Genomic DNA, 15,745 nt, shown 5'->3' with positions numbered 1-15,745 from the left:
TTTCTCACCTAGTCTCAGTAAAGAAAGAATCTTTACTACCACTTATGAATTTACATTTTGTTCTTATGACAAGATTTATGTGGCTGATCACATACTAGATAAAGACAGCACCATGATAGTCTATAAGTTTTATTAGTGTGAGCAGAATAGACAGAGGCCCAACGCCCACTCCACTTTTCTAGACATGGCCTGCAGTCAACACACTACATTATTGCCTGTCGCAAACATCCTGTCATTGCTACTTAACGCCATGCACTATGCATGGTCCTCACCCCAATCCTGAGGTTCTTCAATGTCATCCCAACCCTAGTCCAGGACTGGGTATGAAACTCTTCCATAAACCCTCCAATTTACAGGAAGTTTCCCTGTCCACATAAAACAAACACATTTCTTTTCTATTATGGCTGCTTATATGAGCCATTGCTTGCCGAATTCTCTACTTTCATTGGGGAAACTAAACATTGAAGGAGGTTACTGAAAAGTGAAGTCAAAAATAAAATCAAAATACATTTCCTGGGCCCTGCGCAGTGTACAAAAATGGCTCCTTGCTTTAGTAGAACTACAAACACAATGGTGAAAATGTAGCACTTGGCATGGGGCCCGCAGGTCTCATTCTTTTACAATTATACCCAGATGTCAAACATCAGTGTTAGCCTTTAAAGCCTACAGAGTTGGTGAGTATTTAAAATGCTTCATGTCTGCCTTGTGGAAAAGTTAAAGTGAAGAGAAGACAGGTCTGTTTAACACAGCATGTGTTTTTCCTAACTAGCCAGTGACAAGTTGCAGAAAAGAGTTATTCAGGTACTTACTATTTATAACCCATGGCCACATCCACAAAATACTTTCTTCTCTGTCGATAGACATTGTCCTTAAATCCCTTAAAGAAAAAAGAGATTAAGTTATTTTAAAAAGTGCCAAAAAATTAGCTGCAGAAGGCCTAAAAGAAAATTGCTCTGGCATTGACTGAGCGTTCAATTCAAATGTAAATTTTTATCCTTGTATGGCCATCTTGATGACACAGGCAGAAGCAAATTGTTCCAACAGTAAAACCTCATTAAATTTGGTCTGTACTAATTTGCGATGTGTGAGAATTCAGCTAAAGTTTACCTTTCCGCTAAGTAGGTAGACTGGATTAGCTAAGCAAATTGATATTGAGAACAGTATCCTTTGGTTTTCAAGTATCATTTACATGTAATTGATCTTAATCACAAATTAATCTTATCTTAGTCATTAAAACGATCCCTTTAACATGGTTGTTTGGTAAGTTAAACTAAATTTAATCGCCTTATATAAATGACCAATAAATGTGCATTCATTAAAAGTTCTAGCATTCACAATAATTATCGAATCCCCCAAATTAACATGAATTAAAGAGGTTTTGCTGTATTTTATGAGCATAGCCACACAATGCAAAATCGATTTTAAGGGATTCATGCACAGGATAGCAGGTTAGCTCCATTCTACTCTGAGTTCCTACGATTCTGATTAATCTTTAGCAACTGGAAGACTTTTTTTATCCACATTTATCCCAAGTCATAACACTTGGGAAATTAAACATCCTGACTGTCATTCTTCAGTCAACTGGAATCCTTCCAAGAAGATTTCTGGGTTTACTCAAGAATCTCTCCTCTTCTCAACAGACTTTCCATTTTCCTTCCCTTCCGGTACTTTCAGATAATCAATTATTTCCAGGGTTGTTTCTTCAAACTGCTGGAAGCCCAGAAGGAATTGTTTCAACTTAACTTTTTACCACTGCAACCCCAAAAGACAACCAGGAAACAGCGGTTACTAGGAGAATGGAGGCAAGGCAAGGAAATGGGCCACTGGCATCCTGAGCTCTGAGAGGAGAGCTGCCACAGGCCCACAAGTGCCTAGCCTACCTCTGCCGCAGCTCAGACACTTCTGCAAGGTTAGCCGTTCAAGAGAAACCCTGAACTCATAGGAAATCCTTCTAATCTCTCTTCTGCCTAAAGGACAACTGGCCAGATTTCAGGCCAGAAATCTTCGCAGGACTGTCTGCTGGATGGAAATGAAGAACTTCCGTTGCAAACAACCTTTCTCGTAGCAATGACAAGGGAGTTAATTATAGAGGGAGGGATAGTGAAGGCACTGTGATCAACCGAATTCCCTGCAGAAATAAAGTATCCCGTCCTAGAAGCTAGCAGTGTTTTCCTTTTGCGATAAATTGGGGTTTTTTTTAACTGGGGCTCCTGGGCAAGCTTGTGAAGCCTTAAAATATGTATATGCAAAATTCTGTGACCATAGCTACCACATTCACAAATGGGTCTGCGACCTAAAAAGGGGTATCTTGGTGGAGAGGCTATGTATGGTCATGCTAGAGAGTACAAGTTTCGACACTCACTAGTAATACCAGGCAACCCAGGCTGGTTAAACTGAAGAGCTCCATGCACCTTTATCACTCAAAAAGAAAGCAGGCCATGACAAAAGGAAGAGTCATGTGAAAAGCACAGCATCTGTTCCTCAGTTCCTGCCAAACCGGACACCATGGTAACAGCATCATAATCTGCTGGGCTTCCTGAAGAATCTCAATTGTCTCTCCTCAGCAAACACCTGCACCTTTTCCAGGCATTGGAGAGAGTAATTTACTCAACATGCCTCATTAGCCTAGTGTGGCAGTGATTATGCAAATGTGTGGGCGATACATGGCCTCCAGGATTGAACCATGGACTGGCAAAATAAAACAGGGATGCTGGCTACATTGGCGATTACAGAGACACGGCATTCCTTGGCCATCTACTTTGGCCTAAAGCCAGGAATAAGGTTACCAGATAAAATACATGACACTCATGCAATATTGGGGCATACTGTAAGAAAAAATTGTTTGTTGTTTATCTGAAATTGAAATTTAACTGAACATCCTATATGTTTATTTACTAAATCTGGCAGCCCTAGGGCCCAGAAAGTGTCTTCCGCACACCCACCCTTCCTCTCTCGATTTAAATCAAGAGAAACTGAAGACCAGCCAGCACCCTGAAGGGCTCAACTAAATGCATGCTGGCATCCAAGCAGCTATCCCAAGTAAGTAACCCTGATAGAATATTAGGATCAACATTCTCAGAGGTTCTGATTTAAGCACCCTGAGGTGAGATTCTGGCCTCAATATATTTTTAAATCCCCCAGATCATTTGAATGGAAAAGCTAGGGCTGAGAATCATGGAGCTAGGACATTAGTTCTACTACTTTAGAGCTCATCAGAATCTCTTGCAAATCCTTTCAAATGCAGATTTCAGGGTCCATCCCTGAAAGTTCTGATTAATTTGGCTTCACATGAGCCTCAAGGTATTGCACTTTGAGCAAGCACCTCATAGGTGGACTACACTTTGAAAGATCCTCCCAGTCTGGATCCTTGCTACTCAAAGTGTGGTCCCCAGACCTCCAGCATAGGCCTCAACTGGGAGCTCACTAGAACCTCAGGACCTCCATCTGCATTTTTAAAAAAACCTCCAGATGATTTATTTGTCCACTGAAGTTTGAGAGGCATCAAACTGGAGAGAGATTTAATCCTTTCTAGGAAGCCTTGGCAACCTCTTGTATTCCAATCCCCTTCTGAACCATCCCAGCACAGGGACCATCCTCTCACAATCACCCCTGTCTCAGCGCAGGGATTACTCCTAAGCACAGAAAGTCCTTACACAACTTTTTCCATCCTCATCAAATAATAACTTATAGAAAACACCAGCTTACCAACATCAAGTTTTGCATAATAAACATTTGGTGTACTTGTAAAAGAAATATGAATGGTTAAAAAAATGAGTGAGGTAGAAGATTGCTAAGTACTTGCCATTATTTTAGGTGGCTGCACAGAAAATAAGAGAAGGTTTCATAAGGTCGGTGCAATTAGGAGTAATGGAACAAAATAAAGCACTGGACAATGCACGCTGCATATTGGAATAAATTTTTTCACAGCAAGGTCAGTGGTTCCTGTAGCTGTTCCATTAAAATGGTTGATCCTCTTTCTGCAGATGAGTAATTTTCAAATTAGACTAAGGGGAGGATTTGGAAATACGAGATTAGCAAGAAATTCTTTACTGTTCAGGCATCGATCTGGATGATTTAACACAGCATTTCCATTCCTGGAATTAAGTATTTACTCTTGCCAAAATGCTCTCCAGTTGTTTTATTAACTAGGCTTTACGAACACCCCTTTGAGGTCAATAAGAATTTTACTTCCACTTTTTACACAAGGCATTTGAAGAGCAAAGGTAGGGAGACTTGCCCAAGGTCATCCTGCAGGATAACGGCTTGTGTCTGGGAAGTCCTAATACTGCTATCTCTTAAATTATACTTTCGTGCTCATTCTGACTCCTCTGGAGATGAACAAGGGGAAGATGACAAATGGATGATTATTAAAGGCACTTTGGGGTGTTTTACTAATGTTCTGGAGCTTTACATGTGAATTGCTGTGAATTATTCTGAAATGTTAGGCTATGATGGCAAATATAATATACTGTCTTTGAATTCAGCTTTTTGGAAATAATACAATTTAATTAGATCTGTCTGTACATTTGTTTGAATGATATGTTATGAATTAGTTTGAACTGGTTTATTGTTCCAAATGACTGGTTTGATTGAAAATTTCCCTCTTGTTGAAGCAGTCATATTTAAATCAGAGTTCTCAAACTAAAGTGTGGGCTTGTTAAAACAAGCTCCCAGGTGCTGCTGATGCCGCTGGTCCTGGGACCACACTTAGAGAACCACTGCATAGCATATAGTCCCACTATCAGATTTCTAGATTTCCTCCATTTAAATAAAACGGATATCATAAGCCATTACCCTCAGACCACAAAGCCCTCCTGTAAGCATAACCAATATGCTTGAGTTTCACCCTTTTATCTGCCTGTTTTTAGACAACGGGCGTGGAGGAAAAAGATGTTTGTAACGAATGAGTACATTGCTTATTTCTCCCAGCCTATTAACTGCCCATAAAGAAGTTCCGGGTCTCTTGTGTTAAATAAAAACTAATGTGAGGGGAGAGGAAGGGAATAATGGGAAATGCCAACCTACGTATCGTATTTCTTTAAAGGTGGTCGTTTTTATTAGAGTAGATGAGAGATGATGGTAAATAGATTCCGGTAGATGTGGGAAGAGATTTGTCTTCCATCACGACTTTATTCTAAACCTTCTGCCTTTCCATTGAGACTGAAGTCCACTACATTACTCCTAACTACCTCCAGTCAAGGAAAATAGCAAAGATAATTTTATTCTCTCACTGAGCCCCATAATGCCAAGTCCTCCCTAGTTCCCCAAAGGAATGATCCATTTCAGTTTATCATTTTTCCAAGGGCCACCATCTGCAAGTATATTTCAAGCTGTCTAATTCTACAGGAATATTCTCCAAGGTTTAGAATCTCCTTCTCTATCCAACTTTTTAAAAAATAAATGCTGTATGAAAATGCTATCTTTCTAACCTGCTTGCAGCCAATGCATATTTACAGGGAAGTTTTATCATTTAAAAGTCTGCTCTCGATTATAGAGAATAAATAATAAATTGCTCTACAATAAAGCATTACGGCACAGAACATGGCACACAGCCTGGCACATGGGCAGAGCTGAAAGAGCATGTATGTAATGGGTTTCACTGGACACTTACTGGGTGATCAGCATCAAGCTCAGAACCATACATGAGAACTCTGTGAGAGCATTTGTCTAATTCAGAGATCTTCCGGGGAAACCAGGGCACATCCTCTAGCTCTGTTGAAAACACAGTGCAGTTTCAAAAATATTAGCTCACAGATTGTGTTTTCCCCTTTACAACATTTGTCAGATTGCAAGATCACCCGACAAGCAAAAACTGGCCTTGCCTTCTTCCTCTGTCCAAATGTTCTCCGGCGGATTCAGCGTCACAATTGTAGTTTGAAATTTCAGCAACTGAATGAGCTCATTGAATTCTGTTTTGCCACACTCACAGTCCACAAAGATCTCAACCTCTGAACTTCTTCGCCGGGATTTCCTGGACTCGATATGAACCATGTTGACATGTTTTTCCTGTGGAAATATAAGCAACATTTCTACATCACCTCCAGGGCACAATAAAAGAGACGCCACCAGCTGTTCTCGTTGTGCTCTTAAGAAAAAAGGTGCCAGGTGTCCTAGAAGAAGACAAGACAATCACCTGGCTCCTTGCTTGATGAAAACATGGATGTGTTTTCTACTAGTGTCTCTATTAATAGAAATAGAAACTGCATGTCAGTTTTCCTGTCTCATTAAAAAAAAAAAAAAAGAGTGGGGTATTAAGGTATGTAAAGAGCCCTATAAAATATATTATAATAGAGAACATCATCATTTCCCAGAGCAGTTCACATCTAATTGGTGGTATGCATGATTATTTAGGGGGAGAGGGAATTAACTTATCATATTATCATATAATCCCCAGATTTTTATATTTATTTTCATACATTTCCAAAAACATAACTAAAACTCAAACCTCTGATTTTATGGTGGTATAAAGTCTACTATAAAGTCCTCAAATAAACGATTTAAAGTTTAAAAATAAAATAATCTTCGAAAAAATAAGTAAATAGTACAAATGGTAGGCAGATGAGGCAGAAATTGGGAAGATGGTATAAAAATGACTGATGTTTGGGAAACATGGGCCCAGGCGTAGCCCACATCCTAGGAAAAGAAAAGGAAGAAAAGCAGCTAAGAAAAGATCTCGGAAAGCCGAGAAAAAACAAAAAACAAACATAAAAACCCTAAATGGGACCCCTTAGTAACTGTTCTCTTTCAGCCCCCCATAGGCTAGCTTCATACAAGGATGTTTTGTTAAAACTATCACCCCATAGTGGATTTCAGGGGTAAAAGTCTTCTTCCAATAAGATGTCCGAGGGATGGCAACAATTTAATACTTAAACCTCAGGTTTAAATTTCCTCAGAGATATAGTCTTCCCTTACCAAGAATTAGGTGCAGACTAAAATCTCCTCTCTACCCTAAATCATCCCCAAATGGCAGATACCTCCCCATCACTCCACATGATATATTCTGATCATCAGCACAATTCCTAATAAAATGCTGTATGGTCTCAGAATTTTCAGCATAGGAGCAAGATAGGGAGTTTCCAGTGCCAGAGTAAGATTAAATCAAACAGCATCCAGCATCTTCTGTATAAAGAAATGAATCCCGTGACAAGAAAACTACATGCTCTATTTGTTTTGATTAACCTTTACACTAACGCCATATTTAGACTATCATTAAGTTCAAAGTTCAAGAGTCTTCATACATATTCAGTCACTTTGGACTTATAATGTCCTTTGGTTGAAGCACAGTAGGTATTTTTAGACAAGGGGACTGAGTCCAGATGGATTAAGTGGTTTAGGTAAGGTCCCATGACTAGCTGATGACCAAATAAAAACCCAAGGCTGCTAACACCTTCTCCAGAGGTTTTTCCACTGCACCCAGCTGTCTAACTAAATTGGCCTGCCTTCGGGCACTGTATAGAGACAGCGCTGGATGATAGAATTATGCATAAAATATTTTCCCAGATTTCCATTACCACTGTTTATGGTGCCTGATCCTTTCTTCAAGGTCAAAAGAGAACAAGGAAATATTTGCCAAATGAGGCTGCTAATTCCCCTCTATAGTCATCAAAGAGGCATTACAATAATACCTCATATCTGTACACTTTACAAAGCACGTTCACTCATATTACTTCATCACAACAACCTTGTTAAGTAGGAAGTATTATTGCTATTTCACAAATGAAGAAATTGAACCTAAGAAGCAACTGTGATTAGCCACGCCAGAACACAAGTCTGAATCCTCTGACTATAACTCCAACCATCTTTCCACTGCACTAGCAGCCCAAGGCACCATGAAAAGCTGTGCTCCCTATCTTATCTAATCAGCAGCCATTGCCCCCAAACAAAATACATTTATTTGTAAGGGAGGGTGATTGCTGAAGAGAAGGGGAGCCAGCAGATATACTCTGCAAGAAGGCAATAGTTTTTCTAAGCTTTTCTAACCTCACTCTTAACTAGGCTCTTTCTTGAGTATTTAAACCACTGATGTGGGCCTGGGAAAAGGCCACTGTATTTCTCTAAGATAAAGAGAGCTAGTCCCAGTTTCTACATAAGGAGAATGACTCATCTTTATAAAATACATGCTAAGTTCATGAAACAATGAGGCTTAGTGGAATACCAAATGCCTATTCTCATATATCTCATTTTATGCAGCAAATGTTATCCTAGGACATGGGCGTACTTCAAACATTAAATCAAAAAAAAAAAAAGGCTACAGGCTCTTGATATTTAAAGATATCCTATTTGGCTCCTTTTGTGTCTGCATTTCATGTGTGAGGCTCACATGTTTTAATTACTGGCTTCCTTACCTGGCAACAGTCTGCAGAACAACTAGTTGGCTAACTCTGAATTAATAAAACATAGTCCACACAAATCTGCTTATTCCATTGTTTGTCAAACTCCCAATGAAGTTTTGGTTCTTTGAAACTTTCAACACACTATCTAGAAATTGATTCAACAATGTTTCAGAACAGATGACAGATTTGTAATCATGCACACAGTCACTTTTAAAGTTATGTAATAATATTTTATATTCACCTGAAAGAGTTTCAGCGCTTTCACCAATCCACCAACTTCATTTTTCAAGGAGAATACAACTGCCGTCTTGCCACTTTCTGCGACAGTTTCACTTTTGCTGCTTCCCTTGTTGCCTTTTTTATCATCATGTTTGCTAGAGTTAGCTTTATTTAGCTTCAGGAAGGAAGAAATACACACAAAAATATTAATTAGGATTCCAGAGTTCTCTTTTACTACTAGATTTTTTTTTTTCAGGTATTCCATTCATACACTGGAAACCCCAGCAATCACATAAACTCAAGGAGAAGTTGCCATGTCAACCCATATCTTTTGATCATAAATATTGGTCAAATTCACTCTGGGAAACTATTTCCTGATGCTCTAAGATATCATCCAGTGGTTGAAAGTAAAGGGAGATCAGATTTGATTCACTTCAACAGCAACAGAAATCTGACTGTCATAAAGTAAAAAAATCTCACATATGAATAATTCCTGCCTTTCTAGATTTATTTTACAACATAAAATTTGATCTGTGAGCCTAGTTGAATCATGGAAACTACATTAATTATTAAATATAAAAAAAGACTAAATGTATTTTTTACAACACTCATTTTAGTTTCAATTAAGTCTTAAAAACAAAATATTCATTTTATTCTGAAATATGTGAGGCCATGCACTGAAATTGATAACCTTACTTTCTGCAATTAAATCCATATTGCCAATGTGAATAAATCTATCTACAGAAGTTCAGCACAAAGGGATATATTCAAATAAGGCCATCTGTGTCAGCAGATAATATCTGAAAAGTGGCTGTTAAAATTCAGCCACAAAGAAAAGAAAAAAGAAAGAAAAGAAATGGGGTGGGAGATGGGGGGAGGAATAGGGAAGAGGGAGGAAGGGATGTAGGGAAGGGGACTGAAGAGAGAGAGAGAGAGAACTAATCATTAGGAGCAAAGAGCAGAATCTGAGAAACTGAAAAAGATTAACACTTCATTAGCCATTCAAGATACTATAATGCATGAGTAAGTAATGACTATCAGTACTAAAGACAAAAATGACAGATTTCAGAAACTCATCACATTGTCAGAAATGCAGAATAAAAAGCTGGAAACTTTTGACAGACAAAGCAAAATTAGGGCATTTTTTTTTACATGCAAATGAAGAATTCAGTAAACAGAGAAATTTCTCCCTGGCAAATAGTGATATAATACAATCACACCAATCTATTACTTTCTCATGAAACAGAAATGTGCATTAGAAATGGAACCCAGTGAATAGTGATTTGCCCTTGTCTTCCTCTGATTTCTCTACTGGCTTTATTTTCACATGTTAGGATTGCCTCACTAGATTTGCATATCATAAAAAATAATATTTTGTTATTTATGACTTAAAGGAAAGAAGTTTATGCCAATATTGGCATTTGACAGTATGTTCAGTCATTAAAAGCTGAAATTTACTCTCAACATCTGCCTCTTTCTCACTACATAACACATAGATCTTATATATTTAAGTAGCATTTTTATTATATGAAATGGTCATACATTAACCATATCTCTGAGTTTTCTTTTCTTCCTTCTAGCAGTTCATTAAGACTTCAGATTTCCCCAGGTAATATCTCATCCAAATATTCATGATATTTAAATGTTAGAAAATTTTTAAGTTTTTGGTCTCATTTTTGCGAGTTGATTTAAATGAGTTCTACAAAACTTGCTCTGATTACTTTTCAACATTTTTAGCAGTAATAATATGCCAGTACAATACAATCCTCTGGCACATATTTGGAGCTACAATATTAAAACAGATTTTTCTGTGATACAGATGGAACTGTAATTGTTTGATAATGTCTAGTACAGTAATGAAATATCATTTAATATTTTTAATGACTATGAATCTGAATACATTTTTCTTTCACTGTCTTTTTTATTAAATCCCATGGCTATTACCTTAAATCAGAATCTAAAATCATACAAAATATTACTTTTTTATTCTGTTAATAATAAAATATAAAAACTGCCTTAAAGATTGAAACAAGTGGTATATTGCTTTCACTACTCCATCAATTAAACTGAAAAAAAAAATGAATTAAGGAAGAATGCAGGAAAACTTTTGAAAGGAATTCGATTTTTCTTTCATTCCAATAACCAGTACCTATAGACAAAAGTAGAAAAAAAGTATTTCTGTGTTTAAAGATCAGGCTTTGTGGATAGAATGGGGTATAAGATACACAACAATCTTGCAGGAACCGTAGAAATCTATTTATTTCTTCTCCTTGTTTCTACTCCATAACAAATGGCCTTTCAAAATTCTATACGCCTTTTTGGTTGTGGATGTAAGACACTGACTGGTTCATAACAACCTCTCATTCTTAATGTTCAGGACCTTTTTTGCTTTCTACTTATAAAATTTGAGGAAAGAAAGTTTAGCACTAGCAATCAGTACATCTGCTTTACTTTATGGGGAGAGAAGGAATACTGAAGGTAGACAGGAGGAAGGTAGGGTACACAGATCATAGAAGGTGTTGAGGTGTTTGTGCTTACTCTACGCCAGGTGTTCACATGGCAGGATAAGATGATTGCTACCCTAGAAAACTCTCTAGAGAGAGCCAGCTACTCAGTACTCACTGTTAAGCTGCCAATTAGCTGATGCTCTTCGGGGACCGCTGAATCCAAGGAAAACCCTCTCCTTGCCCAGTATTTACTGGAAAACATCATCATTGCCGGCTGCATGGATCCCGATGTAATTTTCTTTCTCTGCAGCAGGGGGGACTAGAGGGGCAGTAGCAGCGCTGGAGGAGTTTGAGAGAGGAAGGAGCGTGAGAACAGTAAGCCCACTCGGGGCGCTGTCCAGATCCCTGGTGCTGAAAAAAAGAGCAATGCGAATTCTCCCCTTCCCAGGCTCCTTTATATGAGTGACTGGGGACTGATGGAAGGCTGATTAGAAAGAAACTCATTTCTGGCTGCTGATGGCCACGATCAGATTACAGACCTGAAGCCTGGGGTTATCTGTGCTCATGGTGCAATTTGTTTCATAGGTCGAGTAGCCGTTTTGGTATGGGTGGTGGAGAACAATCCATAACGGGGTATTATTTGTAAAAGAAACATCTGTACCCTGACATTAGCTCTCATCTCTCAAACCTGCTACTGGCAAGTTAACCTCAGCCATTAGGTGCCTATGAATTCAGAGATTTTTTGTTTTCTTTCCAAAAGGAGGAAAATAATTTAAGAAAAATCAACACTGCTGAATCCCTAAGCCATTTGACTTTATGTTAATAAGCTTCTTCTGTTCTGATGTGTTATGATTGTGTGCATGCATGTGTATGTGATAGCTTTCATAAAAGGCACTGCATCCCAATTGTATGATGCCGCTTCGTGGTGATAATCAGGCAATTGTACTGTAAGAAAATATGAGGCTTTGATTTAGCCACGAATACATTAGCCATATATTTGATAAGCTACGTAGATATAGTTAAGACACTGACCCTAGAATCCTCCTAAGTGGGTAGGAAAAGGAATCTAAATGCCTATATATTAGTAATTCCTATGATGCTATTTATGGGTAGTGAATTTTCTCTCCACTTGTAACTAGATCAAATCCAACAAATTTTACATATATTAATTGATGTCGTTTTATTAAAACTTTAGTAAGTCATAAAATTCACCATCATAGGAAGATATTGCCAACTTCCTGAAAAATGGAAGACTCTTGACAAAATGTGCTTTAATGCAAAACTACACAAAACCGGGAGCTGACACTCCTTGTCTATAAAGAAAACAAGATGAAAAAATTCAAAACAGGAATAAACTAATATTAACTGAATTTTAATTGTTACTGAAGTCTTGAAGAGAAATAATTATTTGATCTAATTTTGGAAATATTATTTGGCTTGCATGTCCCCTAAAAATCAGCTCTGACCAACTAATAAGAAAGTCAAGTTTAAATACACTGACTGAAATAATGGTAATAATAGTAGCAAACATTACTGAGCGCTTAGCATTTGCCAATTTCTATTCTATGCACTTTTTTAGGTAAAAACAGGATTCACCATCACAACAGTTACAAGGCGGTAACTATTATTTGCATTTTATATATGGAAAAACTGAGGCACAAATAATTTAGATAACTTGCCAAAGGTTCACACAATTAAAAAGTGATTGAAGCAGTATTTAAATTTGGGCAGTCTGGCTCCAAACTCTATGCTCTCAACTACTATAGTATACAAACTCTTGAGAATTTCAAACAAGGAAAAATATCTTAACATGACTCAAGAGGTCATACATAGATTATTTCAGCTAGACCTGGGTTTTGGAAGATATGTAATTCAACAGAGATTTGTTCATTCACTTTGTGTTAGGCACTGAAACTTGGGATTACAATGAATGAGATACAGTGTCTACCCTCAAGGAGATCACAGACTAGCTGAAAGAAACATACATGCAAATAAATAAGTGAAACAAAATATATTGACCTCTCTACAGAAGACATTAGAAGCATGAAGAATGCAATGAAAAAAACAAAAGATGTTAAGGGGTAAAATCCACAGGACAACATCTCTACTCAGATGTGGGAGCAGAAAAAAAAAGTTCCAGTATAACTCCCAAATTTCTGACTTGAGAGATCAGGTGAATGATAATGTCATTCACTTACCTAAACCACACATGAATAATAGCAATTTAAGAGAAAATTTTTTTAAGTTTGATTTTATACATATTGCATGTGAATGGTTAAGTGACGACATCCATTAAGCATTTTAATATATGGGTTCAATACCTGAAATGAGACTTACTTAAATATAGCAATTAGGCATTCTCAAATAACTGGATCTATGTGAATATAGCTTCACTTATGGAGAATATGTTGTTTGAGAAGCCAAGAACAGACCCTGGGGAATACCAAATTTAAGAAGCAATTTAAAATAAAAAATCAAGAAAAAGAAAATTTAAAAGTTCAGAAAGGTAGGAAAAGGAAAGCTATTTAGAGTAGTCAAACTCATAGAAACAGAAAGTAGAATGGTGGTTGCCAGGGGCTGGAGGGAGGGGAAAATAGGGTACAGAGATAAAAAAAAAAAAAACTTCTGGAGATGATTGGTTGCACAACAATGTGAATGTATTATAATTAAAGGTAGAATGAAAAAGAGAAGTCATCAGGTAACAGAATGATTAAAGGAGGTGAAATATGAAAGCTTAAAAAGACATGACCTTGGGAGACCACCTAGGAAGCCAGGTGCTGTAGGAGTAAAAAATAAAAAAATAAGAGATTGTAAGCTGGCAAGGTCTTTGCAATCTGTGAAGTCAACCAAGGGTTGCCTCATCTAAAAAATAAAAATAAAAATATAAAATAAATAAAATAAAATAAAGATATGATTTGTGATCAACAGTTTCATAAACTACAGAGAAGAGAAAGGGAATGAAGACAAGAGGAAGACTACTAGATTTGGCTATGAAATTGTCATCGATGACCTTTAAGGGTACAGTTTTAGCAAAAGAGAGGAAATTAAACCCAGATTACAAGAGTTAAAGAGAATGTGGATGCTGAAGTCCAGAGGTCTAGATCATTTATATAAGATATTAAAGAACTCTTCCTAATTAAGAATATAGACTACTATTTTTGCTTCCTCCAGAAATCCTATTAAAGCAACAGTAAAGGATTTCCTTTCCTTTTTAAGGCACAAAATAATAGCATAAATTGAAGAAACAACAGCAACGAAAATATTGGAGGCTTGACAGGAGAATGAAAAGTAATCGAAGACTTTGCAGACATGAGAAAACTGAACTTTAAGCTATCAATGAAGACGGAGAAGCAACTCAATTTATACTGTAGAATCCCCTAAAGACTCAAATATCTCTAGAAGTGTGTGTGTTGCCCCGGGGGGGGGGGCAAATAAAAGATATTGAAAAACAGTGGTTCAAAGTCTATTTAAGAAGCAATTAAACAATTTCAAAACTTAACAACAAAGTTACAATAATCAAAACAGTGTGATACTGCATATGGAGAGACATATAGATAAATGAAATAGAATTTAGAGTCCAGAAATAAACCCTTACATTTCTGGTCAACTGATTTTGAACGAAAGTGCCAAGACAATTTGATGGAGAAAGAATAATCTCTTTAATGATTTTGCTGGGACAATTTTGGATATATCCACATGAAAAAAAAACAATAAAGTTGAACTCCTTCTACCTTACATCATACACAAAAATTTCTTCAAAATGGGTTATAGACCTAAATGTAGGAGCTAAAACTCTTAAAGAAAACATGGAAGTATACCTTCATGACCTTGAATTAGGCAATTGTTTCTGATATGATGCCAAAAGCATAATCAACCAAAGAAAAAAATAGATTTCATCAAAATTAAACACTTTCATGTTTCAAAGGACACCATCAAGAAAATGAAAATACAACCCATAGGATGGGAGAAAATATTTGTTAATCATGTATATCATAAGAGACAGTGTCTAGACTATATAAAGAGCTCTTACAACTCAACAATAAAAAAATGAATTTTTAAATGGGTAAAGTATTTGAACAGACATTTCTCCAAATATGGCCAAAAGCACATGAAAAGATGCTTAACATCATTAGTCACTAGAGAAATGCTAATCAAAAAATGTGAGATATCACTTCACAAACCACAAGGGTGGCTAAAATAAAAAAGAGAAGTGTTGAGAGGAAGGGGAAAAATTGGAACCCTCATACATTATTGGTGGGACTGAAAAATGTACAGCCACTTGGTAGTTCCTCAAAACATAAAGTTACCATATGACCCAGCAATTCTATTCCTAGATATACATAAATAGGTATAATCACTTTGGAAAAATGTTTGGCAGCTCCTCAGAAAGTTAAACCTAGAGTTATCATATGACACAGTGATTTCACTCAGATATGTGCCTAAGAAAAATGAAAATGTATATCCATACAAAAAGTTGAACATGAATGTTCATAGCAGCATTATTCATAGTAGCCAAAAGTAGAAACAACTCAATTATCAACTGATGAAAAAACAAAGTATGGTATATAAATAGCAATATAAAGGAATGAAGTATTGCTATGTATTACATGAATGAACTTTGAAAACATTATGCTAAGCGAAAATAAAACATTGTATGATTCCATTTATGTGAAATGTCTGGAGGTGGTAAAAAACACACACAAAGAGATGATAGAGAAGAGCGGGGGAGACAGGGAGACAGGGAGA

At 36.9% G+C, this 15,745-nt stretch overlaps 1 protein-coding gene across 1 annotated transcript in view; it reads right to left on the bottom strand.

Annotated features, from left to right (window-relative positions):
* Positions 1-11,428, bottom strand: part of TPH2 (tryptophan hydroxylase 2) — an 89,448-nt gene extending 78,020 nt beyond the window's left edge. The window contains exons 1-5 of the mRNA XM_011374396.1: positions 11,175-11,428; positions 8,575-8,727; positions 5,823-6,006; positions 5,612-5,712; positions 810-877 (exon numbers count right to left, since the gene is read on the bottom strand). Of these exons, the coding sequence (XP_011372698.1) occupies positions 810-877; positions 5,612-5,712; positions 5,823-6,006; positions 8,575-8,727; positions 11,175-11,279 (611 nt within the window). The 5' untranslated portion in view covers positions 11,280-11,428. The remainder of the gene's footprint in view (positions 1-809; positions 878-5,611; positions 5,713-5,822; positions 6,007-8,574; positions 8,728-11,174) is intronic.
* Positions 11,429-15,745: the final 4,317 nt, after the last annotated feature.

The sequence above is a fragment of the Pteropus vampyrus genome, unplaced genomic scaffold, assembly GCF_000151845.1.
Source record: "Pteropus vampyrus isolate Shadow unplaced genomic scaffold, Pvam_2.0 Scaffold9, whole genome shotgun sequence".
NCBI classification, from domain to species: Eukaryota; Metazoa; Chordata; class Mammalia; order Chiroptera; family Pteropodidae; genus Pteropus; species Pteropus vampyrus.
The sequence above is the reverse complement of the archived record's forward strand: the minus strand, read 5'-3'. Positions and strand labels throughout refer to the sequence as shown.